Raw genomic sequence first — 13577 nt, forward strand, 5'->3', positions numbered from 1 at the left:
TGTCCTCCAGTGCCTCCTCGGGGGTCCTGGGAGGAGTGTGCACGTGTGTGGGGGCTGGGAGTTGGGGAAGACTCAGATAAGGGAAAACCCACTGTGACATTCAACACAAGCTTTATGACTGAGGTCCATGTGGGCAAAGCTCTTTCTCCAACTGGTAAAGTGAAAACCATCAGTGGCCATGTTCTCTACTGCCCCAAGAAGACGGTCATCAGATGGACAGTATTTATGTTCAGGGAGCGAGAGAACATATGCTGCTTCAAAGCTGGATACGGAGACAATGGGGACAGGCTGCTCCAAGAGCTGGGACAATACCAAAGTGCTCCTTGCTGGGCTCAGGGAAATGAAAGCACAAGGGTTCTCTTTGATCAGAACAAAATCCTCATGAAAAAGTTAGACAATGAGGCCGTGTGTTCATTTCATTCTCCCCCATGACCTAGAAGAGATTTCTCTCTAATGACAGATTTAAGACATGTCATTCCCAGCCCCATCAACCGCTCCTAGGACCCTATATTACAGAGGACTCAGTTACCTGGAAATCCCGAGGAGTTTCAGCCTCTGTTCAAATCATCCCAGCCTGTGCATAGGATACCTCTCTTGACCAAAACCCTACCCTCCTACCTTCTTGGGGGTGGGTGTAAGGGAAGCTCATTTTGAAATCAGCAGAAGTAGGGGGTAAAAGAGGGGATGTCACTCTGACTCATCTTCCCCCTCCCTTCCCTCTGTTGAGTGGAAACCATAGGATTTCTCAACAAGTCTCTGGTCGTCAATTGGTGTGCAGTCTCACTGCTGTTAAAATACGGCACACAGATGTTTATAGTAGCATAGCCACAGTAGCCAAGAGTGGAAACAACCCAGATGTCCACCACCAGACGAATGAATGAACAGAATGTGGTCTCTTCATACAATGGAATATTATTCCGCCATTAAAGCATGGAGCCCTGATACACGCTACAACATAGGCAAACCTTGAAGACATGGTGCTAAGTGAAAGAAGCCAGTCACAAAAGACTACATATTATGTGCTTCCATTTAGATGAACTTTCCAGAATAGGTAAATCCAGACAAAAGGCAGATGGCTGGGGGGCTAGAGGGAGGGAAGGACAAGGAGTGACAGCTTAAGGTTTTATTTTCTGGTGCTGAAACTGTTTTGGAACTAGAGTTGGTGGTTGCACAACATCGTGAATGTGCCAAATGCCAGTGGTTGGTGCACTTTAAAATGGTTAATTTTACATTATGGGAATTTCAACTCTGCTGTAGACTAAATGTTTCCTCCCAAAACTCATATGTCAAATCCTAATGCCTAATGGGATGGTATTTAGAGGTGGGGCCTTCGGGAGAAGGAAGATAAGGCAGAGAGCTCGTTCATAGCGGACATATGAGATGGATATAACACCATCATTTTTATACTCTGAGTCCCACTGGGACTAAAAAGAAAAAAATATCTTATCCTACTCCACAGCTATAAGCCTCCTGTCCACCAGGGGAGCTGTCCAAAGGAACCCCTCACCAGATCTCCCATTAGGAATCTGTTTCCTTACCTTTTTTTTTTCTTCTCCCCTGCAATGGTTTGAAAGGTAACCACTGGATCAAAGGATTGCTGGGTTATCTAGTTGATCACTTTTACCACTAGAAGCTCTGCAGCTTTAAATTCTAAATCGGGAGTTGGAAAACTTTTTCTCTAAAGGGCAAGAGAGTAAATATTTTAGGCCTTGTGGACCATACTTTGTTTACAAAATCAGGCAAATGCCTGCTCCCTGTTTTTGTGAGCTAAGAAAGGTTTTTATATTTTAAAGTGATTGATAAAAAACAAAGAATAATATGTGACATGTGAAAATGAAATCAAATTCAAAATTCCAGTGTCTATAAATAAAGCTTTATTGAAACACAGCTACATTCATTTATGATGGACTAGCTATGGATGGCTACCTGTGACTACAATGCAGAGTTGAGTAGCCATGGCATGAACCACAATGCCTAAAATATTATCTTGCCCTTAAAGAAAAACTTTGCTGACCCCTGTTCTAAACAAGTAGTGTTAGTGATTAAAATCCACCGCCAGTGAACACATAGTGGATGGATTCAAGCTTGCCGTCCTGTATATCAGTTCAATTTTTTTATGTTTGTAGGGGACCTCCTGTTTAATCATCTGTAAAATGGGGATCATAGCACTATGTCACGAAGCGGTTGTGGGGATTAAATGACTTAATACATGAAAAGCAGCTAGAGAAGCTCGTGGCATTATAAGCACTCAGTAAATGTGCACTCTTATGTTATGAATTTAAATAAATACAGAAAACAAAGACTTCCCTCCTAATTTATTTTGAAATGTGCTGTAAACAGTTTGAAATGTCCCTTTAATAGCTTCTGGCTTCACCAGTATTGGATGACCTGACAAATACTCCTTCATAGAAGGTACAAGTGAAACAGAACTGGAGGGGCATTTTGGATCCTTCCCTCTTCAGAAAGTGTGATCGCACGAAGACGCATCTCTTTCTCAGTAGAACTGGCCCATATTTCTTGGGAGTGAAGTGTCCAAACCACTGTTCATCCATATTTCCTGGATGATTTGCTCCCTGCGCTCAATCCTTTCTGCCAGCTCTGCGGCCTCTATGGAACTGTAGACAGGATACGAAGTCCTACAAAACCCAGACAGTTCTCCCGGAAAATCAGAGTCAGAGGAGTCCTCCTCCCCCTCTTCATCCTCGCTGTCTTCCTCAGCCTTGGCACTTTCTGGCACCAGGTGCTCCCTCGTCAGCTGCAGCTCCCTGAAGTCCTTGGTGCAGGACACTCGGATGACCAAGGCGCACAATGTGAGTGCCAGACCAATGCAGACACTGGACACGAACAGCAGTGCGGCTCTCTCGGGGTGGGCTGTGGGCGAAAAGACAAGTCAGGAGCCGGGAAGAGCTGTCAATCTTCGCCAATCTAAAGTCCCCCAGAAACAGCTGTCTGCTCAAACCGGCAGCTAATGCAGAATGCCAGTCCTGGACAGCATCTTTGGGACCATCCTCACCTAACTGATCCTGTACTCTCATTGGGTAAGAAAAAAAAAAAAGGTTTTGAGCATATATAGTCAACACAGGTATGTACATGAGAGGACACATAGCAGGGGGACTCAGAAGCTAGACGTCCTGAGTGCCAACTCTGATCTGCTACTCATTGGCTGTGTGATTTTTGGCAAGTTACATAACCCCTCTGTGCTCCAGTTACCCCACCTGTAAAATGGGGCTAACAGCACCTTCCTGGTATACAGTTAATTCCTGTGACACTCATGGAACATTCGCTAACACATAGTAAATGCTCAATAAACTGTTAGCTATTAGGAGTAAATTATGAAAAATTAACATATATAAAGTATATATATATATATATATATATACATATGAATGTAAGTACTAATAACAGTAGATGTTAACAAAGCTTTATTTCTTTAGATTAAAAAATAAATATAAATAAAATTTCTGGTAGCTTTTCTGACATCCAAATGATTGTATGATAATGATAATATAAATAGAAACGATGCTAATTTGTACTACATATTCTGGTCTAAATCTTTTTTTTTTTAAGATTTTATTTATTTATTTATCAGAGAGAGAGAGAGGGCACAAGCAGGGGGAGGGGCAGGCAGAGGGAGAAGCAGTTTCCCTGCTGAGCAAGGAGCCCGCAAGCAGGGGGAGGGGCAGGCAGAGGGAGAAGCAGTCTCCCTGCTGAGCAAGGAGCCCGACGCGGGACTCGATCCCGGCACCCTGGGATCATGACCTGAGTCAAAGGCAGACGCTTCACCGAGTGAGCCACCCAGGCACCCCTGGTCTAAACCTTTCATAGGTTTAATCCTTACATTAACCCTGAACAGAAAGGACTATTACTCTCTCCATTTTTTAGTTATGTACCCTCTGAGGGGTTAGGACTCCCTCTTTGGGAAATAATGATCCAGCAAACTCCCTCAAAATATAAAACAGGAGTTGGCGGACTTTCTCTGTAAAGGGTCAGATAGTAAGAATCTTAGGCTTTGTGGGCCATACAGTATGTGTTGCAACTCTTCAACTCTGCCTTTTAGCACAAAAGCAGCCCCGGACATACAGGTGAGCTGTGTTCTAATAAAACTTGATTTACAAAACTGGCCCAAGAGCCACAGTTAGCGGACCCCTGATACAGAGGCTCAAACTGAGCCAGTAAGGGAAGCCACTGCCTGAGGACAGCTGGCCTCTTTCGGCTTAGCCAGAACTGGAACCTGACCCTAGTCTACGAAGCTCGCTAGGACCCAGCCCCTGCTACCCTCCCCAAGGTAAACTCCAAACACTCATTCATTCATCCCTCAATTTCTGTTTTCTGGCCACACCAGCCTCTCTCCATTCCTCATGGGGCCTCACACCCTGGCACTTTTGCACGTGCTGTTCCTTCTGCTGGAATGTTCTTTCTTTCTCCTTCATCTAGACCTCTATTCTCCCAGCCCCAGGTTGGGCCAGGTCCCCTGTCATTAGGTCTCATAGCATCTTGAATGTCACTAAACCGCTGAACACATTTTGTCCTTTCTCACCCTGTAGAATGCAAGCTCCACGAGGGCAGGGGCCCAATGGTCTGGTTCTTCACCAAACCCCCAGCACCCAATGCAGAGCAGGGATTACACAAACACCTGCTAAGTGCATGGGAGAAGGGGTTGTGGATCTAAAGCCCGAGGCTTGGTGCCCTGTGGGTGGGGATTCCACAATCTTAGTTTTCTTCCTCTCCCTCTGCTCCTGGGAGGTGAGGGTCTGGGTTCTATTGCATGGAGAGCTTCTCATGTATCAGATGCTAGGTGCCTCCTGGCCCAGGTGTGCCTCCTGCCAAGTGATGGCTCTCTAGGCCATGTCTACACCACTGAGATCCAGTGATCAAAGATGGAGGACATGGCAATTCATGGCGAAGCCCATTGGAGCAAGTCTTACTAGTCATCTGAACTGACTAGTTTGAGGTCACAGAATCACCAGGTGTTAGTTAGATGGAGGTGAGGGGCCCGAACCCTCCTGAGGCAGCTGTGTCACTTGTCCAAAGCCACTGTGTGGCTGGGACCCTGAGCTTGGGCGCAGGCTCTCTCCACAGCCCCCCGCTTTACATTGAGGGCACATCATCTGTCTTCCAGAATCAATTGGACCGCTTTAGGCTTTCCTGACTGCTCTCCTATTATGTACTCCGGAAAGATAAAGGCATTAGTCTCCATGCAGTTAAACAGAATCTGCACATGGGGCGCCTGGGTGGCTCAGTCAGTTAAGTGTCTGCCTTCGGCTCAGGTCATGATCTCAGGGTCCTGGGATCAAGTCTTGCATCGGGCTCTCTGTTCAGGGAGAGCTTGCTTCTCCCTCTTCCTCTGCTGCTCCCCCTGCTTGTGCTCTCTCTCTCTCTAACAAATAAATAAATAAAATCTTAAAAAAAAAAAAAAAAAAACAGAATCTGCACACTATGCGATTGTTCTCAGTCCAGCCTCGGCTGGCTCGTCACGGGCTTACGTGAATGACTTTCATTTCATCAGCTGTCATAAGCCCGCAGGAATCTCACAGTGGTGGCCTGTGGCCTTTGAGGCCCCTTGACCCTTAGATCTCTGGTCTGGAGCCAACCCAAGCTCCAGCTCCAGCTTACTGTGTCCAAATAAGACACCGAGAGGCCGGGGTCAGGGTTCCACCGCCTGGGGCCCTGCTACTGTCGGGTGAAAGCACAAAGGAGGAGACTGGGCCCTGGTCTGACAGCCGTGATAATAACTTTCTGTCACGGAACCAAAGATTAGAGACTGTGGGAACACATCGGAATCCACACCTATGTGACAAGGTGGTGCTGATTTCCAATCGTCCTCCCTGACAGGGGATCATGTAACTCTGACTTTGGAATGTGTTATTATACTTCCATTTCAATGTGGGTTTGTCTGGTCGCCTAGAATTCCTTTCGTAGAAAACAACGATGCCTCCGCAGCTCAGGAGAAGCTCTGCTTTCTGACCCGTGACCCCAGCTACCCTAGTTACCCCAGGTACCCTGTGCACCCGGGCAGTCCACAGCAAGCTCTCCCAGAGGGCTGAAGACAGAAGTAGAGGCAAGTGACAGAAATACTAGGACACCAAAGGTGTTCCTGCGGGCAGATGTGGAGTAAACACATACAGCAAGCAGATGTCAGCGAAACACTAATTGTCCAAATAAAGCTCCTTAGGCACAGTCTGCTGGGGTCCAGTGGCTACGCCAGCTAATAAATTGCCTTCCTAAAACCAATACACACAATACACACACACACACACACACACCCCTTTCTGTTTCTCTAATTTCAGAATTTTTCTAGGGGCTTCTTCAAACCCATGATCTAGATTCTAGAATGATCAAGGTCTACACGGTTAGGATAAGAGTAAAGTCCAAACATGCCTAAAACGATGCCTCACTGCTGGGGACAGGTTCATCGATGACTTAAATGGCCAAAAGAGAAGTGGTTCATCGGGGACCCCTGGATAGCCTCACATCTGTTCCACCAGCCTCCGTGTTCCGACATCCCAGGACAAGCCCTTTGGTTTTGGTTTCTGGTCGACTTGTCCCCGTGTGTATGTGACTGTGCCAGCGTGTCAAAGCCACTTGCAGCCTGACCTGGGGAAATGTCCTTTTGGATTCACCCAATCTACTGAGTGTGGAGTAGAGTTTTCCAGAAGTTGCCCTGCTCACTCTCAGCTCCAGCTGCTCCTGCTGCTGGCTTCTCCTTCAGACAGGCCTCCTCCCTGTGCCTTTTGGGGATGGATGTGCCTCAACAACCCTCAATAAAACCAAATAAAGGCCACAATGTCCTCACGTTTCTTTAAAATTGACTACCTATAAAGAGCAAATACGGGGTGCTAATAAGGTGCAGGACAGCTCACGACACCACATGAAGATTCATCGTCTGCTCATTTGTTAAGTACTAACTGGGCATATATCCTGTGCCAGCCCATCCTGGACCCTGGTGCATGACAATAAGAGAACAAACATCTGCCCTTAAGATGCTTAATGTTCAGCAGAGAGATGGGTGCTAATGAATAAATCCCTTGTATGATTTCTGGGAATAATGAGTGTGCAGAAGGATAGACAAGGATGGAAGGGAGTAACTCAGATAACATCCATCCTTCAAAATCCTGAAGAGCATCCTTCTTGCTCAGAGAAACCAGAGCAGAGGTCTAATATCTGTTGAGTCTGATCATGGCCCAGCTGATGTCCACACTGTGGCCTCAGGCAAATGACTCAACTCCTCTGACCCTAAGCTTCCCTGTGTGCAGAATGGGGGATCAGAGTCCTCTCACTCAGGGTCTTTGCTATGGACTGAATTGTGTCCCCACAAATTCATGTGTTGAAGCCTTAACCCCCAAGGTATTTGGCGATAGGACCTATAAGGGGGTAATTAAGGTTAAATGAGATCATTAAGGGTGGGGCCCTGATCCAACAGGATCCATGTCTTTATAAGAAGGGATGACAGAGAGCATTCTCTTTCTCTCTCCTTCTCTTACTCTCTTTTCCTCCCTCCCTCCCTCCTTCTCTCTTCCTCTCTCTCTCTCTCCCTTCCTCTCTCAATCTCTCTCACCCCCCCCACCCGCCCCCACATCTCATGCGAGAAGGCAGCCGTCTATAAGCCAAGAAGAGCATTCTTACCAGAAACTGATTCTGCCAGTACCTTGTACTTCCAGCCTCCAGAACTATGACAATGAATTTCTGCTGTTGAAGCTGCCAGACTACAGTGTCTTGTCATGGCAGCCGGAGCTGACCAACCCAGTTGTCGGGAGGAACTGACAAGGCCCAGCATGGCCACAGCTCAGTGAGCAAAGTTGTCATTGCTTCCGATTAATCCTTACTCCCTGAAGGGTTTTCATGATGCCTTTTCTCCAGGGAGCTCTCCAGGGACTTTGAAAATATGGGGATATTTTTGACAATAAAAATCCTTACATCTCTTAACTCTGACAAGGGTGGCACACAGGATATTCACGGGGTCCGGGGGGAGCCCTGTTATAAACAACAGTGGGGCTGGAAGATGCAGAGCCTGGCAGAGAGCAGGTCTGGGGGAACCAGAAGAAGAGAACATTAACAATAGTTATGTTTAAGCTTTGAGACTAGGGGAGAGTTCTATTTCTTGGTGCTTTCCTGTGTTTTCCACTTCAAGCACATTCTACTTTTCTACATAAGGGAGGGAAAGACCTCATAAATGTTTTAGGAACTGCAAGAAGTGGAAGTGGGAGGGTGGTTTGAAGAGAAGATTCTCAGAGAAAACCAACAACCACACAACAGACACTCAGGAGAACTATGGATGCAGGAAGACAATGGAACAGTAGAGGATTCCCAAGACTGTCCTTCGTATCTCCTGTGTTGGGCTGTTCCCTTCCGCCTTTATTTTCCTCTGAGAAAGGCTTACTGGAAAGAGCCCGAGCCCCGGCAGGCCTTGAACAGTAATGCTGTAATGCAGTATATGAACATGAATTTTACCAAAGGCCTCAGAGATTCGGCCTCCTGGACAGAGTCAGGCAGACATTGCCAAAACTTGCAGAGTCGACGTTTCAGAATATGGTGGACGCGAAGATGAGCAGACAGAAGGTGAGGAAAGATGGCAGGTTCCATCCCCTCACTGATGAGAGTTTTGGCTCTGCCAGGTAGGGAGTCTGACTGATCCTTGAGGGGAAGATTATCAGGGACAACTTGGCAAATGTGAGAAGTAACACAGGTGACTCAGGAAGGGACTCTGCCTTCACAGGGCATGACCCGTTTTGTTTACTAAGTGATCCTTTAACTCAATTTTCTTCCAGCCAAGGGTGGGATTCAATAATCCTCTGCCCTTCCCAAATTTTAGAGCTGGGGAATGCGCATTCCTCGGGTTCTTACTTTTCAAAATGGAAAATACTCACGGAGCCCAACTCCTGAATGGTGTGACTTTATCTGTTTGCCTCCTCCCCGTGTGGTTCTCTTGTGGGTAGCCCGGCTGGAACTGTACCTGAGTCCAAGACTCTGTGTTTCCAGATCTTAGCAAGACTGCAGGTGCTGAGGCAAACTTAAAGTCTTTTCTTCAGCTGAGTATTGTAATTAAATATCGCATCTGTTAGTGAGACTTCAGTAAAGCCGTTAGCATTCTAGGAAGCTTCAGTTTATTGACCTACCTCTAATGTAAGCAAATGCTGCCAGAGAGTTGCTAACAATAACTCCGTCTTTCCTTAGAACCCTCGGTTTGCTTGGGTCAAAGTCTATACCTGTTTCATAAAAGATGCAAAACCAATTAATCACAGCTATTCACGGTATGACTTCTGCTCCCAACCCAGGACTGCCATAATAAATAAAATGTCATAGAAATCATATCAATGGGCCTCTGACTGAATTACAGAAGACTAAGCCAGGAAGAGTGTTTAGTAAATAGTCTCTGAAAATATTAAGTGATAAGAGGGATTTAGAAATTCTAAAATGCGCTGGTTCCAACTTCAGGTGCCACTCATCCACCCCACTACAGAAGGGAACAAATGGATTTTCCCATCCAAAAGGCAATGTCATTCATCATGCCTCTGGGAGGCTTAATAATGGCTTACCTAATCACAGAGCTGCTGTCTGCGCTGTTGACCATAGATAAGAAGGGAGGGAGATTATGGAGGGAGATTGTATGGGGCTACTTTTTTGGAAATGCCAACAAAGTGCAGGGCAGGTCTGGTTTTAGATGCCTGGTTACATTGCTGTGAAAGAGCTTAGGGAGCTCCTGATGGGTAGCCTGAGAGCTCTGGGGACCCCATGGGATGTGAGACAGGTCAAAAGAAGGGTGGTACAGAGCTCTTGGCCTCTATAGCTGGGGGACCAGGATATGCATGGAGTCCAGTGGGGAGCCCTGTTAGAAACAGCAGTGGGGCTGGGAGATGCAGAGCCTGGCAGAGAGCAGGTCTGGGGGAACCAGAAGAACAGAACATTAACAATAGTAATCTCTGAGCTTTGAGACTAGGGGCGAGTTCTATTTCTTGCTGCTTTCCTGTTTTCCATGTCAAGCATACTTTATTTTTATACCTAGGGGCAAAAGACCTCACAAATGTAATAAAAGTAATACAGAACAAACTTTGAACACACATAGAGTGTAGTATCTTAGATGCTCTACAGAAACTTTGCAGTTTCCATCAGGAGCCCCAAGGGTCTGATTTGATAAGAAAATCAAAATGTTCATCCCCCTCCTACTCACAACAGCCCAGTGAAAGCCCAAGGGCAGAGGTGGCATGTGTTTGGAGGCCCTCAAGTCCAGCCTGGGTCTGGCCCCCCCAGGTTCCTGGTGGGGTCATCTTTCCAACAAGCTCATCATAGAATTCAGGAACCCCAAATTTGTTTCCGAGCAGATCTCTTTTTCCAAGTGATATTTCATTTAAGAAATAAGAGGGGAATGGAAGGAGGATTTATTCCACTTATAATTTGAAAAACAAAACAAAATGTTGGCCACCATTTGCAATCCATCTCAATAGCGCTGCCATTATCAGAGCTGGTAACTCCAGCTCACCTCCTGACATCCCCCTTTCATTCTAACCAATGTGCACCCAACTATGGTCACATGGGGCTGTTTACCTTTACTTAAAGAGAAATGCTGGTAGTAAGCCATAAAAATTACCATATTCACCATCTTTCTGCTTCAAAGAAGGTTTTAGATTAGCAACGGCTGGATCAATCGCTGTGAGTATGTTCTTGGGAACTAAAAACCAGAAAAGAAATACTTTAAAAACTTTGTACATTTAATATAATTTTTTCACTGCAATGTGGAGAAGATACAAAAAAAATCCACTTTCAAATCAGTACATAAATCACCCACTCTGCTTATCAGATATACTCACACACATAGGCGAATGGTAACTATGTGACCATCAAATGTCCCAGAAAGGTAAAATTTTGGAGAACAAGTAAACAAGCTATGGTATATCTACCCAACAGAATATTTAGCAATAACAAAAAACAAAGTCCTAGCACCTGCTACAACATGGGTGAGCCTCAAAATCATGATGCTCAGTGAAAGGAGCCAGACACAAAAGACCACACATGGTATGATTCCATTAATATGAAATATCCAGAACAGGTGAATGCACAGAGACAGAAAGTAAGTTCTATAGTGCTTACCAAGAATCAGGGGTGGAAATGGGGACTGACTGCACATGGGTGTCAGAGAACTTTGGGGATCATGGACATGTTTCAAAATTGGAGTACGGTGATCATCGTGTAGCTAGCTCTGTAAATTTACTAAAACTCATTGAATTGTTTTTGCTTAAAGTAGGTGAATCTTAGAGCATGTAAATCACACCTCAATAACACTGTTAACTCTGGGGGCACTTGGGTGGCTCAGTTGGTTGAGTGTCTGATTCTTGGTTTCAGCTCAGGTCATGATCTCGGGGTCATGCGATCGAGCCCCGCATTGGGCTCTGAGCTCAGCGCAGAGTCTGCTTGAGATTCTTTCCCTCTCTGCTCTTCCCACCACTCATGCCCTCTTTCTCTCTCTCTAAAAAAATTTTAAAAAACAACAACAACACTGTAACTCTGAACATGAACCCTTGAGATGTAGTGAAACAAAATGACTGTAATTGACTCAGAATCCACCACAGACCTCCTTTCCTGGCCCAACTCTGCTTTTCACCCACAGCTCTGAGTCCTCACTTCCTTAATGAGCCTGAAGAGAATTCTAAGACTGCATGCAAGAATGAAAGAATGATGCTCTAAGGGCATTTTAAATGCAATAGAAAAACGAGAGGAGAGCAGTGTAACAGACTGTGTTGGGAGGTAATTAGAGATGCTGCTGAACTGACCCTAAGAATAAATCATCCTATCTCAAGATGCCCCGAGGAAAGCAGACAGGATGGTAGCATGCAGAGGGCCAAGCAAGAATTCTGAAGGCCAAGCGTACCGCAGCCAGCCAGGAGAAGGGAGAGGAAACCAAATATTTTTGCTGCAGAATATTGCTTATTTTTGTTTGTTCTCTAGCTCAGCTGGTATCTGGGAGAAGTGGCAACAGGAAACAGAAGTGAGCCAACATAAACTGTGCAAGTTCAACTGCACTGATTTTTTTCTTTAAAGAGCTGGTAAGGGGTGCCTGGGTGGCTCAGTCGTTAAGCGTCTGTCTTCGGCTCAGGTCATGATCCCAGGGTCCTGGGATCGAGCCCCACATCGGGCTCTCTGCTCAGCGGGAAGCCTGCTTCTCCCTCTCCACTCCCCCTGCTTGTGTTCCCTCTCTCGCTCTGTCTCTCTCTGTCAAATAAATAAATAAAATCTTTAAAAAAAAAAAAAAAAGAGCTGGTACAACATCTTCAGCAGCAAGAAAACCTCATTTCCTTTCTCAAAGCGCTTAACTAAATTCTTTTAGGGATGTCCTGGGACCGACAACCAGAGAGCATTCCTCAATTGTACATTTTCCTCACGCAGGACACCCTGGCGCCTTCATGCCCATCGGCAGTGAGAGTCACATCCGGGGCTGTAAGGTGACAATGACAGGAGGCAGTGCTGTCCAGGGACCCTGAGGAATGCCCCTTGGCTGATGGCGGGCACACCACTGATTCTGAGAGCAGAGCAGCGCCCCAGAGAGCTGAACCGTGTTGCCACAAAATGCTTTCTGATGAAAAGCCTCTTGGTCATGCTGCACCCTGGGAAGGATGCCCCTGATTCCTTCCTGCCAGGAGTGGCACGTCTTGGACATCTGTCTCTTGGCTTGTTGTCAAGATACAGCCTGAGTCGGGGGGCTCACTGTAAATGCCAGAGGCTTTACAGTTGGGGAAAGAAGAAGAGCTCAGAGAGGAAGGACAGTCTGGATGAACTTTGCAGAATACCCAGGTCCTTATAAGACCTTAAATTGCCGTGTGTGATACAGGCTTCTGTCAGGAAACTTGCCCATTTACTACATGAAAATGGCCCTGCTAGTGGGAGAATTTTTAGGAACTTGAACAGAACAGGTGTCGATGCACCTGTCGGATTCTTGCATCTCCTTGTTTCAAGAATGAAGATGGCGCTGGGGTGTGATTTACGTACCACCACCCTTCAAACCTGCCTCTCTCCATTTTAGATACGTTTGTAAAACCACCAGCAAACCATTATTCATGGAGCTCTTAATACGTCGGACCCTGGGCTCACATTCAAACAGTGCATCTTGGTGTTCATGGTGCCCCTGTGAAGATGTGTATTGTCCCCATTCCTGCAGATGGGACAACTGAGGCTTAGAGATGCACTGTTCGCCTAGGAAGAGGTAGCACCTCAACGCGGTCTTGTGCACATGTGCCCTTGATCTTTCCACGATCCTGTGCTGTCCATGGGACGCTCAGCCTTTGGGAACTGGATAAAGGATCATAAAGGTGGCAAAGTGATTTCCACTCAGACAGTCCCTGTGAGTCTGTTTAGGTAAAACCAGAGAAGATGATCCACTAAATTTGGGCAGGGCCCCCACCTCAACTTCTCCCCCCCACCTCCAAATAAATCTTCTGTGTTAAGCTTGGGTCAGTGCGGACTTTAAGAAAGAAGTCTCACTTAGGGCCCAAAAAGATTCTTCATGTCAGAGACAAACACGGTATTTCTACTCAACTTCCCCTCTTTCTCAGTAGGAACCCAGACTGCATGAGCACCTATAAATCCTGGCA

The 13577-nt window shown here is 46.2% G+C and overlaps 1 protein-coding gene across 9 annotated transcripts in view; it reads right to left on the reverse strand.

Annotated features, from left to right (window-relative positions):
* Nucleotides 1-2298: 2298 nt before the first annotated feature.
* Nucleotides 2299-13577, reverse strand: part of EVA1C (eva-1 homolog C) — a 71503-nt gene continuing 60224 nt past the window's right edge. For 3 of the 9 annotated variants that reach the window (XM_078079144.1, XM_036082533.2, XM_036082535.2), the window contains 3 exons: nt 10583-10663; nt 9114-9203; nt 2299-2871 (listed from right to left, as the gene is read on the reverse strand). In XM_078079144.1, coding sequence (XP_077935270.1) covers nt 2495-2871; nt 9114-9203; nt 10583-10663 — 548 coding nt within the window. In that variant the 3' untranslated portion in view covers nt 2299-2494. The remainder of the gene's footprint in view (nt 2872-9113; nt 9204-10582; nt 10664-13577) is intronic. The other 6 variants (XM_078079172.1, XM_036082534.2, XM_078079250.1 and 3 more) reach the window with 4 other exon arrangements.

This window comes from Halichoerus grypus, chromosome 1, assembly GCF_964656455.1.
Source record: "Halichoerus grypus chromosome 1, mHalGry1.hap1.1, whole genome shotgun sequence".
NCBI lineage: Eukaryota > Metazoa > Chordata > Mammalia > Carnivora > Phocidae > Halichoerus > Halichoerus grypus.